The sequence below is a fragment of the Tasmannia lanceolata genome, unplaced genomic scaffold, assembly GCF_043159265.1.
Source record: "Tasmannia lanceolata isolate RefF3 unplaced genomic scaffold, GAP_Taslan_0.1 ptg000003l, whole genome shotgun sequence".
Classification (NCBI taxonomy): domain Eukaryota; kingdom Viridiplantae; phylum Streptophyta; class Magnoliopsida; order Canellales; family Winteraceae; genus Tasmannia; species Tasmannia lanceolata.
In genome coordinates, this window is record NW_027518680.1 from 23,444,012 (window position 1) to 23,463,825 (window position 19,814).

General features: G+C 38.1%; 1 protein-coding gene across 1 annotated transcript in view; it reads right to left on the reverse strand.

The window, feature by feature from the left end:
- Nucleotides 1-19,814, reverse strand: part of LOC143867936 (proline-rich receptor-like protein kinase PERK2) — a 44,170-nt gene that overhangs the window by 17,172 nt on the left and 7,184 nt on the right. Inside the window, exons 3-5 of the mRNA XM_077376150.1 lie at nucleotides 19,245-19,331; nucleotides 19,048-19,118; nucleotides 17,214-17,293 (exon numbers count right to left, since the gene is read on the reverse strand). Of these exons, the coding sequence (XP_077232265.1) occupies nucleotides 17,214-17,293; nucleotides 19,048-19,118; nucleotides 19,245-19,331 (238 nt within the window). The remainder of the gene's footprint in view (nucleotides 1-17,213; nucleotides 17,294-19,047; nucleotides 19,119-19,244; nucleotides 19,332-19,814) is intronic.

A 19,814-nucleotide genomic window follows, 5' to 3' on the forward strand; every position in this document is an offset into this window, starting at 1 on the left:
CAAGATTTAATCAATCCCTGTAGTTTTCAAATCTCGTACGATTAGCAAAGAATCTTGGTTCGAAAGTAATTGCATAACTTTCATATGACATTTCTTGTTCTAGTTCCATTGTAGGACTGTATTTATCAATCAGAGTAATACTTCTGAGTTGTGACTTCATGTTCAACGAAAGAACAATTACTCTTAATGCATTGCATATGGGTGTTGAAAAGACCAAGAAATGTGTGAGTTCAAAGATATTGAATCGAAAAAACTTTGCAACATACTCATCATGAAGCAGTTTGAAGATGAATGCAAAGAACAAGTTGTTGTACTCATACTGGTGACACAAGAGGTAGATGATACTAGCGTTGAAGAGAAGTCGACACTTCCTCGCTAGCAAGGTTACATGGAACGCGGTTCGTTCCGGTATGGGTACAGGAAGGGTAAGGGAAACGATGGTAGCCTGGTATACGGTACGATGAGGGCAGGTAAGCTAATTCGCTATTTGGGGTTGTGCAACGGTTTGGAGCACTAATTCGGGTGCTCCGATCCACGCACACTCTCTTTATACTTATAGACACACACACACACACACACACACACACACACAAGATTATCATTCCATAGCCCGTACTACATACATTTAATAAAAAAGTAAAAAACCTCATGTATGGCATATATATCTATTAGGGTTGTAACTCGGGTCGGGTGGGTCAGGTTTTCCAGAACCCTACCCTACCCTACCCTACCCAAGAAATTATCTCGGGTCGGGTCGAGTTTATTTTCTTTGAAAAAACCCTAGGTTCCTAAATCCAACCCTACCCAAGATAGTTTTTCGGGTTGTTTCGGGTCGGGTTGGGTCTTTATTATTTAGCATAGGATAGTGAATAATTTCGAAGATTTTAGAAAGCAACAAATTTTCACATTAAAAATCTCTAGATTTATATCATCAAGTGCATAAATTTAAGAAACAGAATATTTTTTTTCACATCACAAACATCAGCCCATTGATAACAATTATTTCAATATATTAGAAAATAATTTGCAATGTTATTCAAGAGATATTTAAGATAGTCAATACACCTATAAGAGCCGGATTGGGTTTCAGGTTTCGGGTTTTTTTTCTTTAAACCCTACCCGACCTAAGACTGAGTCAGGTTTTTCAACCTGAATCCCTATGCAACCCCAAACCCATGATTTCTAAACCCAACCCGGGTAAAACCCGGCCCAAGTTGCAACCATAATATTTATTTAGGAAGAAAGTTTTAGTTCCAATCCAACCCAAAATATATAAAATTTTAAGGTCTCCAAATATCACTAAATAAAATATCAACATATATTGCATTCTCAATCCTAAATGAAAGCATACAGGGTGTTGATTTCGGTTCCCTTCCCATCTTCTCTTTCTTTCGCTCTCTCTCAATCCATATGCATCTCTCTTTTTCCCTCAAGGGTCGCCATTTTTGGCGACTCGGGTTCCAAACAAACGCCATTTAGGATCGTGCGACCACGGTTCGCGGGTCGAAATGTGGGATGGCGACTCTGATAACATTGCTCGTGAGGTGAAGGATGTCGTTTCATTTGAGAATCGAGTGCCTGATGAGTGGCATAATGAGCTGTCACAAATGGACTATATAGAACATGTTTCTGATCTTTTGCCATGGTCTTAAGGGCTTTATATGAGAAAGAATGTCCATGCACACTGCAACCTTTACTCATATTAAAGAAGGATGAATCACAGAGGATGTTTATTGATAGTCAGAATACTAATTGGATCACAATCAAGTACCGATTTCTTATTCATCACCTTGAAGACTTGTTGGGTATGCTTTTAAGATCTACTAGCTTCTTCTAAGATTGATTTATGGAATGGATATCATCAAATTAGAATTCAAGCTACTGATGAAGTTAGTTTAGGAGTGACTTGTTATGTCATTCAGTCTTACCAAAGCTTTGAGCAGATTCATGTGCATGAACATGCATGTATTTCATTCATTTATAGGTTGATTCCTTGTTTATTCTGATGATATTCTTATTATACTAAGGGCAAGGAAGAACATGGACACCTAGATCATCTTCATCAAGTGATGGGAGTTGCAAGGCAAGAGAAGCTCTACATCAACTTGAAGAAGTGTTCATTCATGACTACAAGCGTTATCTTTCTTGGATTTGTGGTGACTTCACGTGGTATTGAAGTATATTTAGATAAAGTTAAGGCTATTCTAGACAGGTAATTTCCTACTACAATCCATGAGGTTCATTCAGAACTACAGTTACTGCAACATTGTTATGGCTCCAATTATAGTGTGTACGAAGAAGGGACAATTTGCATGGACCATGTTTGTGCATATGCCTTGTATTCTGGCATTATATAGTACCCTAATAGATATATTTGTGTGCCTCTGCGGGGGTTTTTGAGGCAGCGCCCCAGAAGGGAAATTTAATTTTCAGTTTTACGCTAAAGGATGTTTCAATAATTATTTTGTTGTGACACTGATATATAGGCCATGTACTAAGTTTACAAGAAGATATCTTTGAGTTTTCTTGGCCGAGAAGAATTGGTAATCCTAAACCGAAATAGTGAAACTCTTCTCCCTTGGACGTAGGCACACTGTCGAACCATGTAAGTCTTGTGTTTCTGCTTGTGTGATTGTGTTTCTTTGAATCCTTTCTCAGTGTTTTTGCTACAAATCGTGTTTGATACTTATTTTTTGACGTATTTCTCGGTTTTTTCTACAAACAAATCATCTATCAAAGCCTTTAAAAAAATCAAAAAGCAAATGACCAAAACAAATGTGCCACAGTTGCCCAATTTCAAAGATGTTGGAAGCCAATACTAAGTCAAGAAGCACATCCAGTAGTTAACTACAGTGAGAAGCTGATCGAATCCAGTAGCAATACTCTACTTATGACTTGGAGTTTTATGTAGTCATACAGACTCTTCAAAACTAGCAACATTATTTGGTCAGTAAGGAGTTGTTCTCTATTCAAACCATGAGACATTAAAGTATTTTTAGCTCACAAAAGAAATTGGGAGCTTATCATGCCAAAAGGGATAGTTATCTTCTAGAGTTCACATTGAATTGACGCACATATGGAGTAGAGAACAAGGTCGTGTATGCATTTACATAGACTGCCTTAACTTTTAACTACTATAACATTCATAGTCATTGAGTTAGATTAGAACAAATCGGAGTATGCAAGTGATTGTGAACTTGGAGTCATATACACAACTAACATGATTATTTATCCATGGTACGTATTTTTTAATCGATAAAATAGAGAAATTTCTTAAAATATTCAGAAATGTCATAATTGTTACTTAGCAAAAGGGATGAAGCAAAACACAGGGTTATATTTGTATACTCCTTTCTTGATACCTAGTACGTCATGGAAAGCCTTGTTTATTGTCTTTGTTTTGGAACTACTGAAGATGTTGAAGAGGCATGATTCCATCTTGTTGTCATAGACATATTTTGATGTTATGCATATTGCCCAGCTATTCTTTAAAGCGGTTATTCATCTACATGATCTTTCTATAGCTATTTTTTTATAGTGATGTAAAAGTAAAAAGTTATTTTTGGAAGACTTTGTTGAAGATTATGAACACCAAGATTTATTATTTCAATGCCATTCATCCACAAACAGATTGGCAAACTGAAGTGGCAAATAGGAGTGTGGGAAATCTATTGTGATGCGTGGTTGGAGAGTATGCGAGTAATTGGGATTAGATTCTATCTATTAATGAGTTTGTTGAAAATAGTTTGATTAATCTAATACAGGCCAGAGTCCATTCGCAGTTGCGATAGGAATTCCTCCAAGGCAACCAATTGACTTGGCCTAAGCTAGAAATAATGCAGAAATGTTTGCTCAACATAGAAAGGAAATAGTATAGAATAGAAAAAGGCAAAGCAAAAAATACAAGGTCTTCAGGTTGAATGAAAAAAAAAAATCAAAACTGCATCTCTAGTAACACCGGAATGAGTAAACCTATAAGCTTCCCTTCTAGCTGATATCATGACTCTCAATCTTGACATAGATCTCCTCAATTTCATCCGTGAATCTCGACAGATATTTAAAACTATCTCTCAACCATCTACTGATTTTCAAGGAATCACCCTAAATGATAAGGTGATGAAGTAAGTTCTGATGAAAAAGTGAATATCACAAAGAGGATCTTGCACGTCGCCTCCTTAGAGTCTTTCTTGCCAATGGTCCTTGAGAAGGACCACCTAATTTATCTCGTAGGACCCCTAATGATACCTCCGATGGTAGCCAAACCCATACTGTCGAGGCTCGAGCCATCAAAATTCAACTTAGAAATCCTGGAGCTTCCCACCTGGGGCTAGGGTGCTCCCTCCTGCAACTGCTCGACAAGACTTCATTCTAAGAATTATAGAAAGTAGTTATCAGATAGTATCTAAGCATGGGGTCAATGTAGAAAGGATTTTCCTTCAAAACGAACCAAATTACAGCAACAAAAGTAAGATGACAAAGGGTTCTACCTCTCAAAGAAGACCACTGAGTGAAATCGTAAGCCTCACAAAGATAAGTAATATGACCTCAAGTAACCTAACAAACACTAAAAAGAACAAAGATGGAGTACTGACAACTTAAATAAATCAAGAGGTGGTCAACCAACTCAGTATCAACAATACCCAGAGCAGTGATTGACAATTATTTTAGGTTAGTGACGAAGATGATCAATAGTGAGAATTTTGTCCAAAAATATTGACCAATAGAAGGCCTTGATTCTCTATGGGGTCATGGAAACTCAAGATTTCCTTGCAAGAGACGGGTGATCCTGACCGAGTAACTGTGAATAGAAGGAAGAAACAAATAACCTTCTGATTGGATCTCATCTCCAAATTCTCCTATTGAGACTTGGAGATGGTTGGATGATGTGGGTTTGGTTTTGTTAACTAGATTATTTAATAATATTTTGAAGACTAAGAAGATGCCTGATGAGTGGAGGAAGAGTACATTAGTACCTATTTGTAAGAATTCAAAGTTGCAATAATTACCGGGGAATTAAGCTAATGAGTCACGCCATGAAGCTTTTGGAGAGGGTAATTGATCATAGACTAAGAAAAGAGACTAAGGTGTCAGAGAATCAGTTTGGCTTCATGCCCGAAAGATCGACTATGGAAGCTATCTTCTTAATTAGGTGGTTAATGGAGAGATTTAGAGAAAATAAAAAGGACCTTCATATGGTTGTCATTGATTTGGAGAAAGCGTATGATAGGGTTCCCAGGAGTATTATGTGGTGGGTCCTTGAAAGGAAAAAAGTGCCTACTAAAGATGTTGATTTGATTAAGGATATGTACGATGGAGCAATAACTAGTGTCAGAACCACGGATGGCACGTCTAGTGATTTTCCAATTACAATAGGACTGCACCAAGGATCAGCTCCAAGCCCTTATCTTTTTACGCTAGTTATGGATGAACTTAGGGTATCCAGGATGAGGTGCCATGGTGTATGTTTTTTGCAGATGACATAGTATTAATTGACGAAACCAAAGCATGAGTAAATGTTAAGTCAGAGTTATGGAGAACTACTTTGGAATCCAAAGATTTTAGACTGAGAAGGACTAAGATAGAGTATATGGAGTGCAACTTTAGCAATGTAAGGAGGCGGGACGAGGATGTAGTAAATATGACTGGATAGGAGGTATCTAAGAGGAATATCTTTCGCTATATTGGTTCAATTCTACATAACGAAAGAGAGATTGAAGAGGATGTTAACCATAGAATAAAAGCGGGTTAGTTGAGGTGGAAGCTTTCCTCAGGAGTTTTGTGCGACCGTAAAATCCCTACCAAGTTGAAGAGAAAGTTTTATAAGACAAATGTGAGGCCGTCCATGTTGTACGGCTTAGAATTTTGGGCGAACAAGAAGCAGCATGTGCATAAGATGAGTGTAGCAGAGATGTGAATGCTTAGATGGATGTGCGGCCACACGAGGTTAGATAAAATTAAAAATGAAGACATTCATAAAAAAGTGGGGGTGGCACCAATTGAGGAGAAGATCATGAGAGAGCATCGCTTAAGATGGTTTGGACATATCCAATGTAGGCCTCTGGATTCTCCAGTAAGAAGAGGTGACTTGTGCCAAGTTGATGGAGTAAAAAGAGGTAGGGGCATACCGAAAACAACTTGGGTAGAAACAGTGAGGAAAGACTTGATAGCTAGGAACATGACAAAGAACATGACCTTGGATAGGAGAGAATGGAAGAAAATGATCCATGTAGATGAACCCAACTAGTGTTAGGATTAGACTTATTTAATTTGAGCCGGGTAGATTCTTTCTCCTTCATCATGAAAATTTTCTAAAGGATTCATTAGCCTACCCCAACTGGTTTTGAAAAAAGGCTTAGTTGAGTTGATTGCCATGTCTCCAAATATAAATTAAATTGATATTACTACGGAGAGAGGCACCTTGATCCACTTCTTAGTCGAACAAATTCCTATGAAATCTAACATTTCACTCCACTTTCTTTTAAATTTTGCTAAAAGATTTTAGTGCAATAATATCTTGCACAGTAGCCATCCCAAAGAGATGGGGAAAATTAAGTTTCAAAGGCCTGCATCCACACCCTTCATCCATCAAAAATCATATCTTCTCTCGATTGCCACCTCTGAACCTAATACCCTCCTAGAAAGGACGCCTAAAATTTCAAATGCCGCACAAAACTGAAACTCCTTGCAACCTGTAATTGTCCTTAGACATCAAACCCCAAAGTTGGATCGATATTTATACTCAATCACCATCCTCCAAATACTATACCTCTCCTCAGAAAATTTCCACAACTACATTATGGCAAGAACCGTATTCATCAGCCTTAATCTTCTAGAAGCCAAGCTCTCTTATTTAATTGGTTTGCAAATCTCATCCCAATGAACTAAGTGGTATTTCCTATTTAACTCATTCTCATTCCATGGAAATTTCCTATAGAGTTGTTCGATTCTCTTGATCACCAACACAAGCCAATGAAAGACCGACAAGTAATGGAAGGTGAGATTAGCAAGCATTGCCTTTATAAGAGTAATTCTATCACAGAGAGAGAGAGAGAGAGACCTTTTCTTCCAAGGAGAAGTTTTCTTCTACTGTCGGATACCAGATCCAGGAGTCATTTGTCGACACACAATGGGAATTCCAAGTATTACAAATTAATTCATACTTGTAATAAAAAAATAGTAAAAAATTCATTGATATTGTGATCATGCAAACTCTCATGACCACCAACTTAGAAAAACTATTTTGTTTCCCCAATATGGCTTCATAGCATCTTATCACAGGCTTGAGGTTTCTAATCTTCCACCTCTCTGGGCAGTAAAAGATCAGTATGTCATCAACGTACTAGAGATGGAAAATTTCATCCATCCTCTCCAACTCTCTTAGAATCCCATTATTCTAATGCGATACTCCAAACAAACTCATTCCACTCTTCCATAGGCCATTTCTGTGTCAATTTTACAGAGAACACACTCACACTAGTCCATGTACTCATTGGCTAGAAAGATACCATCGATAATCTGTGTGCCCCTAATGAAGGCACTTTGAGTAGTAGATATGATGACTCTTAGTACCCTCGGAAGCTGATGCACAAGAATTTTAGTGAGAAGTTTAAACTCCTACTAGACCGATCTAAAAAACTCACCAACCGTGTCCGTCTCATGCCCCTTAGGGGTCAGAGTAATGAATGTGACTCCCATACTTTTCCCAACTCTTTTAGCATGATAGAACTAATTGAACACTAAATATCCCCATTCATCAATTCCCAAAAAACCTGAGAGTTATATAAGCCATCTGACCAGAGGCTTTATCTCTCTTTAAAGAAAAGAGGGAGGACATGTCCTCATAGAACCATCAGGGCCAACTCATCCAAGTAGTCAAAATTAATATCCTCCAAATATGGGAGTTCGATTTTACGTGGAATACAACTCTTTGAAGAAAGAGATAGTATTTGAAGAGATGGTGATCAAGTCATTGACTATGAATCCACTTATGTTTAGAGTGAGGTATCTATTTGCTCATCCCGTCACACTAGCAATACTGTGTAAGTAGGCATTTGTATCATCCTCAGCCAAACATTTCGATTATGATCATTATTTCCATTTAAGTTCCCCTTGTAAAAGGGCATAGTTATGGTCTTCAAGGAGTTATGATCTGCCCCGAAGTTCATCCGAGGATAGCTAACAGGTCTCACTAATGCTCTCTAGCATAGAAAGTCGCTTCGTTTGCTCCACCTCACCAAACTTTAGCCTTGAAAAAAGTTTCTAATCTAGTCTAGGTTCACAAGAACTAGATCAATGAATGGATAACTACCACTCTCGGCTTTAGTTTCAGATTGGGGCTTTCCAACCATGCAAGCTCAAAGTGGAAAGGGGACATTCCCAAGCAAAGGATCGAGGAGAATGGGTTGATGATCCAAGATGTCTGGGGAGAGGGATTTGAATAATTCCTAGAAATGCCACACTACATTGGGAGCAAATAAGAAATCTATCTAATCTACTCTTATTTTGGTTCCATTCTCAATGGAATTGTGCTATAGAAATAGTGTGATCAACCAGCTCATTCATACTAAAGAACTCAGAAAGAAATCATGTTTGTAGTAATCTTGGTGCTACCAGTTCTTTAACCAAAGAATCGAGTAGTATTAAATCCACCCTGAGACACTAAGGGATCTACCAGCTATCCATAATGGGAGAGATTAGGCCACAGATTACTCCAAGGGAGCTATCAAATGGGCAATTAACAGCTAAGAAAGCCAACTTCTTGTACTCTGATATCCTTTCTCAGGATAGTTGTCACCAAGAAAGTCCCATACTTTCAACAAGAAGGAAAATTTTTATCAAAATCCAAGGCCACAATAACCCCATCTGGATCATAAACAAAAAAGCCAAAATGCGGGAAGAAGCGAATTTCTCTAAGAACGGACAACGAAAAACCTATCACATGAGTTTACTAAAGGAAGAAGATACACGGTTTGTTCCTCGGTGAAACTTTCTTCACATTGGCTTATTTGGTTTGAGAACCCAGACCCCTAATATTCAACTTGAGAATCTTTGAAGGAGAAGACTAGAAAGCCAGCCCACCCTTACCCTCGTTCCTTCAACATACCTATTTCCAGATGCCCCTCATACTTAACATTAAATTACAATCTCACCATCTCCCGCTTCGAGTGAGAGTTTGAACAACTTCTCACTATAGGAGAAGCTCACTAATCTCGTAGCTCAATGAAAACGAAGAAGGCTCCGGCTTCCCTTTCCAAGACGAATAAAGAGAGGTCCATGACCCTACGCATTTCTAGCATGTGATATTTAACAAAATTCTACAATTCTTCTAACTTCATGCTATCAATCATTCTATGACCTTGGAGATTTGGGGGCCAAGCATATGGAGCTGTCATGGAGTCCATCGTGACCAAGGCGAGACTATTCCCCCTTCCCTAGAGAAATCTCACAAGATCTCTACACCAAATTCCATTCAACAAATCCAAAACTCCTTCCTATTCATCTAGAGTTCTAGACTAAGAGCTCATGGATGGCTTAGCATGTGCCACTGGAGTACTACTCCACTTCTCAAAAGGCCAAGTTAATAACCCTTCACACCTACAACCCCTAGTCCCACCCTTCTCCACTAGATCTAAGATCTCACACCCTCAACGATCAAGAATGGCAGAGCCCACTAAATGCTCGTCATGGAACCCCCTCTATATGGGTACCTCCTCGTGGGACCCATGCCCCTTACTCAGCCTCCCGAGAGAACCTCATGTGAATCCTCCTGCCTTGAACACAAAACCATTTCCCTGTGGCTGTTGGTTTCTGTATGGGTAGCAAGGGCCCCATGGGTCCCCTACTACCATCTTACATCTTCCAACAGTTGCCTGAATCATTGTCCTGCCATGGAGCAATTTTAGCCTGAGAAAAATTGCCGACCAGCCTTGCCACTGGTTGTTGAGTGCTGAAGATTTCTATAAGTAATGAATCTTACAAGGCACATGATGGTACACAAAAACACTTCGTGAAGTTTGCAAGAGATATGGCGATGGCGCATATTAGGCCCAAAAAGATTTCTCAAAAGAAAATTTCATAAGCTACACTCAAGGAGGGCATGTGCTCCTAAAATCCTAAAGAAGATTTGCCATAATGCGTATGTACTAGATTTTCCTAAGGATATAGGTGGTAGTAATGTCTTCACTGTAGAGGACTTGATTATTTATCAAGGCCATTATACTGATGAAGGTGATAGTGAACAAAGCATATGGTTGTCTATTGTACATAATATATCAAAAAAATTCGAAGATGTGCAACATGATCTGATCATTTATACAAGGTATGGTGGCTATCACAAGTTCTTGATGAAATGGAAGGGTTTTCCACAATCTAACATTACATGGGTCGCAACTGTGGATTTTCAACATGTCAATCCCGATCTCTATGAATAATACATCTCCATTCATTCGCATGAAAACTAGACCTTAATGCAACAGTGGAATAAAAAATTATGGGAGTTACAGATAATCTTATCAACAAGTTGTGGGGTAGAAGCCATAGAGAGTGGGTTTCAAAAGAGGCGGTGGGCACAGCAGGGGGAATCACAGTAATCTAGCTAGAAGGAGGGATTATTTGTAAAGAAAGACTATTTCATTGGCAGATTCACAGTTTCCATCTTGTTCGGCTCGGCTACTTGGGGGGGAAGGTGGGTGCTGACAATGGTTTATGGTCTAGTCAAGGCTAGGGAGAGAAAAGAACTATGGCTGGAGTTACAACTCATTCGTAGTCAGTGGCAGGGAGCTTGGATAGTGGGGGTGATTTCAATACAATTCGGTTCCCTTATGAAAAACAGACCGGGAAGAATTACGACTAATATGAGAAACCTCTCAAACTTTATCCTTGAAAATGAACTGATTGACCTCCACCTGGAAGGTGCAAAGTTCACTTGGTCCAACAAACAAACCCGATTGACTATGAGTCGCTTGGATCGTATTATTATCTCGCATGAATGGGAGGAGCATTTCTCAAAGATAGATCAACGAGCCCTACCTAAACCATTATCCGATCATAACCTCCTTCTACTAGAAATATCGAATTTCTCATGAGGCCCACGCCCCTTTAAATTCGATCTGGACCTATGTGATTCTCCGGAGTTCGAGGACAAGTTGATAACATGGTGGGATGACATCCAAGTGGAAGGCTGGAAAGGATTTGTCTTATGCAAAAAATTAAAAGATTTTAAAACAAAGATCAAGGAGTGGTAAAAAACTTACGATGAAGAAAACCGAAGAAGGAAGGAGGAAGTGTTGGCAACCTTGAAGGCCCTTGAAGGAAGAGAGGAGAATGGCATCCTCACAAACGAAGAAAAAATTGTTCGTTTGGGCCTAGTAGAAGAGCATGAGGAAATCCTTCGAAGAGAAGAGATAAGATGGAGAAGCTGTATGGCTGAAAGAAGGTAATAAAAATTCAAAGTTTTTTCACTATATGGCAAATATCGGAAGGAGAACCAATACAGTCAATTGTATAAAAGATGGTGATTAGTTAGTGGAAAATGTGGATGAAATCAAAGAAAAGATAATCAAATACTACATTACCCTGTATACAAAGAGTGTCCTATGGCACCCAAAGATAGAAGGCTTACAGTTCTGAACCATTAGCTAGGCCCAAAGAACCTCGTTGGACAGGGACTTTTCGGAAGAGGAGGTGGAAAATGCAATTTTCTCGATGCAAAATGACAATGCACCAGGCCCCAGATGGTTTTCCTATGGCTTTCTTCCAGAAGTATTGGAGTGTAATAAAGATGATACTATGGATTTCATTTTGTAGTTTCAAGATAGAGGCATCATCAGTGAAGAGGGAAAATCAACATTTATAGCCCTCATTCCAAAGAAAGAAGGTATTATTGGAATTAATGACTTCCGCCCGATAAGCCTTGTCCACAGCTTGGCAAAAATTATATCGAAGATTCTGGCTAGAGGGTTGAAAACTGTAATGGGTAGCATCATATCACAATTTCAAGGGGCCTTCGTTGATTCAAGGCAGATTCTTGATGGAGTGTTGATCGCCAATGAGGTCATCAACTCTGTCAATCGAGATAAAAAGGATTGTCTGATACTCAACGTCGACATCGAAAAAGCTTATGGTCACATTGATTGGGAAGTACTAGATGAAATTCAAAGCCATATGAGATTTGAGTTTCGATGGAAAAAATGGTCTAAGGCAGTGGTAACAACGAACAACTTCTCCATCTTAATTAATGGATCGGAGGAGGCATATTTTAGAAGTTCGAGAGGCTTGCCCTAGGGTGACCCATTAGCCCCATACTTGTTCATAATGGTGGTGGAAGCTTTGAGCTTGACGATCTCTAAGGCAAGGAACCAAGGTCTTATACATGGATTGAAAGCGGGATCCGATGGTGAAGAAATAACACATCTCCAATTTGCAGATGATGCCCTGGTATTTATTAAGAATGAGGAATCAATTGTAGCTTATGTTAGACGCATCTTCAGATGGCTTGAGCTAATCTCAGGTCTGAAAATTAACTTTGGCAAAAGCAAGCTGGCAAGAATCAATGTGGACGAGGAGGTGGTGCAAAAGTGTACGAAGTCTATAGGATGTGAAGCAAGCCTATTCCCTATCACACACCTTGGATTGCCTTTGGGGTTTGGGATTCCTTTAGTAGCTCAATGGGACCCAGTTATAGAAAGAATTGAGCGGAAATTAGCAACATGGAAGAAAAAATACATTTTGTTGGGTGGCCGGATCACCCTGATTAAAGCAGCCCTTGCTAATATGGCAGTCTACTTCATGTCGCTCTTCAAAGTTCTAGTGAAGGCAACTCTAAGAATTGAAAATTTGCAGCGTGATTTTAATTTGGGAAGGGGATGGTAGAGGCGACAAGCTTAACCAAAATTTGACCTGATCACCTTTGCAAACTTTGAATCAGGCTGGGTTACCGAAAGAACCCACCTTTAGGAGTCTCTAGGAATCCACATAGAACAAAACACCGTGAATCCACACAGCTAGAGGTGTGCTGCAAGCTCTCAAAAGTATTATTGATCCATATCATAAAGTTTAAAAGCCATTCACATCTTTTTTTTAATGGAAAAAGCCATTCACCTCTTTAAATGAAGCAACTTAAAGACTCCCACTAAAGCTTGAACTCCACTCAAGGACGGAAGGAGGGGCGGCAATCCCTCCCTCCACCCGGCCCCGATAATTCTAGAAGAAACGTACAAAGGCATTTGAAAATGTCGAAATTCACCAATAAAAAAATGTCAAAACTGCTCTTTGCCTCCCTTTTAAATTCCTAATCTTCATAAAGGGGGGCAAAATGGGCTTATGGTAAATCTTTGCCCCTTTTAGGCAAAATCACAGCATCCCAAAGTTACAGGGATCTTTTGCAAAACTTTCTCTCATTGTTACGGGTTGAAGAATCAATTTAGGTTTCTCCGCGTATCTAAGAGGCCCCTAAGATTTAGGTAATCTCTCTCTCTCTCTCTCTCTCTCTCTCTCTCTCTCTCTCTCTCTCTCTCTCTCTCTCTCTCTCGTCGCCAATTGTAGAATAAAACCGTTTGAAAGTGGATTAATGCGAGAGAGACATTTGCAGCTAGATAAGAAGATCATGGGGTGAAATTTCCGTTGTGGGGTTTGGGGGGTGAAATTTCTTTATTCCTCTTTAGTAATCTATAATTTCATAAAACCTTTTAAGTTATTACAAATTTCTCTCCAATTTTATATAGTTTCCATTCTCTTAAATATATTTTTCAGCTTTCTAAACACATTTTATCGATATTCAAATTCAATTCATTTTTCCATATGTTACTGTTTTTTGAAACTAACTGTAGTTTTCTAAAATCTAAAATTATTTCAAGATTGAATTAGTCCTGCTAGTTTCAAAATCGATAAGCAAAGTCTCTTGATATTAATCTAATTGAAGGACTTTCATATGAATGACTAGTGCGAGCGGAAGGAAGAAGAATCGCAATCGAAGAACACAATCTAATCTACAGTTCTTTTTGTGAAACTGTAACTAGAAGATAAAATAACATAAGTCTGAAAAATGTGTCATAAAAAATTCAATTAATTCCCCCACCTCACGTCCACTTAATCCTTTTATAAAGGTAAAAGTCACATTACACGTAGGCATCTTAACTGTCAAGGAAATATCCTGAAAGAAATCTAATAAAAACATACTTTCTAAAATGCTGACTCTTAAGGAATCCTAGTAAAAATAGAGTTTCTAAAATGCTATGACTCTTAACCAGTAAGGACACTAAAATATATGAAGAAATAAAGATAAGAGGCCTAAAATATCTATTAGATTATCATAACTAATTTGCTCTTACGATAGGGATAGCAACTAGGAAAAAATCATGATCTCCAAATTTTCCCTTGTGTTGACTTTTCAGCTTCAAATTGCAAAAAAAAAAAAAAAGAAGAGCTGTTGTTGCATCAGACTCCTCGAGTTTAAGAAAATCCATCCACGAATTTGAATCTTCGAAGAGTGCACTTTCTCACTAATATTTTCCATCATCATTTTCCCATTATTCCAAAAAACTCTTCCTCGAATTTTGATGTATCGAAGAATAATAATCATTTGAAACTCAGAAGAATCAAACTCTTCTACATAATCTCTAAGATAAAAAGATGATCTTTCTCGACCTTGAACTGGATCGAATTCATAAACCTCCATTATAGGCTTCAATGTATGATCTAAAAAAATGATCAGCAAAAATTGACAAAGAAATAAAATTAGTATTTTGCCATTTATTCTCCACTTCTATCTCCATGCCGTCGATCCAATTTCTTTTGCTTCTTTATTCATGGTTTCATAGCACACAACAACCATCTCTTGTGTCACTACATCATCGCAACACCCACTATCAATGATAAGATTATTCGTAGTATGCCAAGTAAGCAACACCTCACCACGATCATTCCAAGTGATCTTGTCACCCTCATCATCATTGTAGTCTTCATAACACGACTGTTCATTTAGAACATTCAATTCGACCAAGACCTCAAATTCTTCAACCAAAATTATGTAACTTTGGATTGGGCTCTCTTCCACTACATGACCGACACCCAAACACTTAAAGCACATATTAATATCACGGTAGGGCTTATTAGAACCGAATCAATCTTGAAATCCCCTATCACCCGGCCCACCCAACAGAGCACGATGATAATAAGGGTTAACATCTTCTGAGGTGAGATAATTGTCATGGCCACTTCGAGTTTCGAAACGCGCTACACATTTCTTAACTTGTTGGACTTAGGAATGTAAATTGGGTCAAGCTCAACCTGAACCAGACGGGTCAACCCTCTTTTTTCTCTGGTTAGGTTGGGCTTTGCTCGGGTCGGGTTAGGTTCGGGTTGGATAAAAGGAACCTGACAAAATTTTGGGTCGGGTTAGGGTTGATGTGTCGGCAACCCGACTGGATTCATAACCCTAGTTAAAATCAGTATTTTAGTACTATGTGTTTAGTTAGAAAGCTAAGAATGCTATTTTTACTATACTATTTTAGCAACAAAGCACAGATTGCAAAACCCAAGGCAAAATCAATCTTTTTGGGTAAGAAATCTAAGAATGCGTAAGCACATTGACTGTTATTTAATATTTTATTATGTTTTCAATTAATGATTTCTTTCTTTTTTCGAGAGAACTTGTTTTTTTTATGGAAGCGTGCTTGCATTAATTAGTCTTGCCTTTTGAGAAAAGAAACCAGTCTTTTTCTCATTTACATTAATATCCTTCTTTTATTGAGACACTTTCATCTTCATCACTGGATTCATCTTCTTCTTCTTTCTTGAATTATATGCAACTTCTATCAAAAGATTTTTCAATATTTCTTCTGCAATATTCTTCACTGCTTTACAGTGGGAACAGTGAACCATGTCGAGCAGAAGAAGAAGTCGGGTTTTTTTTCCTTCAACTTGAGTCGGGTTCAAGTTGGGTTCAGGTTCATAAAAAAGCCATGCGGGTTGGGTTGGGTTGGGCATCTTCGGGTTTAGGATCGGGTCGGGTTGGCCCCAACCCGACCCGAGTTGCACCCCTAGTTGGACTTGTCTCCTTAAGTCTCTGGCTTCATCGATTTTGTGATCATGATGAGGAGCCTCAACACGGATACTTCGATCATGCCTACCAGCCATGATACCAAATTAGCACGAACGAAAGCAAGAAGGATTGCAATCGAAGATTCCAATAACCACAACTCTAATATACGTTTCTTTTGTGAAGCCGTAGCTAGAAGAGAAAATAACACAATGCTGCAAAACGTGTCATAAAAAATTCAATTAATTTTCCCACCTCCCGTCCTCTTAATCCTTTTATAAAGGTAAGAGTCACATTACATGTAGGCATCCTAAGTACAAAGAAAGTCACATTACATGTAGGCATCCTAAGTACAAAGAAAGGTTTCATAAAGAAACCTAATAAAAACATACTTTCTAAAATACGGACTCTTAAAGGATCCTATTAAAAATAGACTTTCTAAACTATTATAACTCTTAACCAAAGGACTCTAAAATATACGAAATAATAAATACAAAACTCCTAAAATATCTATTAGATTATCATAACTAATTTGCTCTTACGATATTGATAACCACCAGGAAAAAAATCATGGTCTCCTAATTTTCCCTTGTGCTGGCTTTTCGGTTTAAATTGCTGAAAAAAAAGAGATGTGGCTGCATCAATCACCGAATCTTGATTTCTGTTATTGGAAAATTCTTAATATCTGATTCTTGATTTTGCTCCAATATGTACTCTGAATTCTATTCATTCCTAGTTCTTTTTCATGAATCGTACCTGTACTTTTGCAACCTAAAATCTTCTTAGTCATTTAAGATGTTCTGTTTCATTAATATTACCTCTATTTATTTGAAAGGTGAAATCTTCCCTATTTTTTTATACGAATCTAAATACTTTACCTGCTATAAGATTTCTTGTTCTAGTTTTGTCATAGGACTTCATTCATTATCTGAATCATGTTTCCTGTTCCATCAGTACAATAGTTTAATTTTCATTATTCCTAAACCAAAAATATTCAGAAGGCATACTTTTCCAATCCTTTTTGTTAGCCACTATAAGTTTCCCGCATCACAGGTTCTGCCGAGTTTAACACAATCTAGCAATAAATCAATACAATCGGGTCATGACCTCAAATAAGTCAAAAGTATAACAAATGAAAAGGGCACGGTTTTCATGAAACTGAAATGGGTTATCTTACCCGGGAGTTCCAATTACTCGAGTAACATCAATGTGGGTGTTGCCATTAGGTAAAATCTTTGCAATGCCAAAATCAGCAATCTGCATGACTTCAGTTCATTAGAGGAACCATAGAAATAAAAGCTCAGCAAATGAAAAACTATAAAACTGCCCTTACTTTGTCATTGAATGGCCAATGCAACAAGCACTTTTAACTAATTTTTTGGAAAAGACTTCATTTTTTTAATGAACTTTACAACCCAATTTGACAATCAAAAGAAAGCTATGAACATAAGAAATTTCAAGATACGGTTATTTCGTGAATAACTGGTAAACTGACGTAGAGTGGGTCCCGGCCAAAGAGTGTGGGCACTATTTGTTGTAGGGGAGAATATTTGTTTTGTCATTCATAAGTAACAAGGTGTGTGTGTGTGTGCGCGCGCGCGCGTGCGCGCATGCGTGCGTGCTAAATAACCTTAGGGAAGGTTATGTTTGTCTTTACCATATTAGGATTAGTATAAATATGAGTCTTCCATCTTTTGGGGACTTTTGAAATTGGGAGAATTGGATTAGAAATTTCATTTGGGAGCTCGAAATGCCCAACTGAGGTGGTCAGACTCTCTTTTGCAAGGAGTACAATGCTTAGAAGGAGATATTAAGCTATCCTTCCTTCTTGCCTGAAGCTTTTTGCCCATCCTTTCTTCATGTTAGGATTTTATTTTTCTTGAAGAAATTTGGTGAGTTCCTTTTGTCCAACAATGATTGGAAATTATCTTGATGAATTTCAACCCTATTTGTGAATGTTTATTAATTCAGTGTCAATTTTATCAATGTTACTCATATTCAATTGAGGTCTCTGTAAATTTTCCTACCCTTCGATTTCCTCGAAGCAATCAAATAAAGAAGCACTCCATTATTTTCTTTCAATTCCTAAAAAAAGTGCCGATTGTTGAAAGTACTCCGGACATGGACTGTAGTGGATATCAATATGGTCCAGACCAGAGATAGAACCCACTAATGGTTGTTCTATTAAAGTTTTGAGCTGATTTGATTGCATCGGAAGGACATTTAGTCAATCCTACTGAAATTAGCATTTGATATTTATTTTCAAGCTGAACTGAAATAAATGACTGGCAACTCATTATGGAGTCCTTGGATTCAGTTGAGTGAAGGAAAGCCTGAACCGAAGGCTTGAAAGCCTACTGATTTAGGGCTTTCGCAAGAGGTAGACCTTCAGCCTTCAAGAAAGTAGAAACTACACATTCATAATTGCATGTAGTTAGAGCCAAGCTTCATGGCCTCTGAGTTGAAGGAATTGATTGTAGCTTGAGAGTCAGAGTGAAGGCATTCCCATTTGAAATGCAGAACCACAAAGTACTATTCTCGACTTTCCTTTGATCCTACTATAAAGAAGTAATAGGACTGCTTAATCTCTGTTTATAAAAAGGCATATGCCAAAGATTGTTTTTCCTATCATGAATAAAACTATGAACAAAGATGAACAACCGGAGGATTATTCAATAGATGTCTTGTTACTTGTATAAGGCTCGGTATTGTCAAAATTTGAAGAAAAATGAGTTGCAGTTTGGACTTAGTTTTTGAAAGAAGTGAACATTCGACTATAGTTTGTGGACTTGCCCTATTCAAAACCAAAATTAAATAATTTCAAAGCAGGATGTTACTTGTTTGTGATTTCCCCTAGAGTGCATTACATTTACCTGCATGTCCATTCTAATTCAGCTTCAATTGTGAGTGGAAAACTCAATATTCTGCAAATTGCTTTACATCATAAACCAAATCAGCATGCTAGATCAATACCATATATTTTAGGAGACAAGCAGAGATATGAATCCTACCTTTGGTTCCCAGTGATTATCAAGAAGAATATTGTCTGGCTTGATATCACGATGAATAATCTTTGTTGGACCTACAAATTAAAAATATCCCTAAGAACAAGGACCAATGCCTCGACACATTTCAATAAGAAAACTTCAATTATAGTTTGCAACTAAATAGATCAATACGGGAAAAGAACTAGAAAGGGAGAACTTACATTCCTCATGTAAATATGCCAGTCCTTCTGCAGAACCCACAGCAACTCTTACTCTTTTGGACCAATTCATGTTTTGTCCCCCACTACCTACAAGAACCCAAGATCAAAATCAGAGCTCGAAACTCTATTGAGCAGTTTCCAGACAATTGTTTTAAGAAGTCTTCCTTCTATAAGAGGAAGAATTTGATTCAACCATCAATCAATTTTTCAAAGATGAGAAAGAATTTGATTGTGTAATTAAAAAAATGTATGAAGCATCCATTAATAGACTTGTGAATCTTAGTATTGTAAGAAAACTCGGCTTACCATGCAAATGGGACCTGAGTGAGCCGTTAGGAACAAACTCAAAAACAAGAATCCTCTGTCCTTGACCCATGCAGTATCCAACTAATGAAACCACATGTCTGTTATGCGCCTGGCTAATAATCACAACCTCTGATCGGAACTCACGATCGACGTGTCCTATACCGGGTTTCAGCTTTTTGACTGCCACTTGTATACCATTTGCTAACCGTCCTCTATAGACAACCCCAAAAGCCCCTTCCCCTAGGCGGTTACTGCGTGAGAACC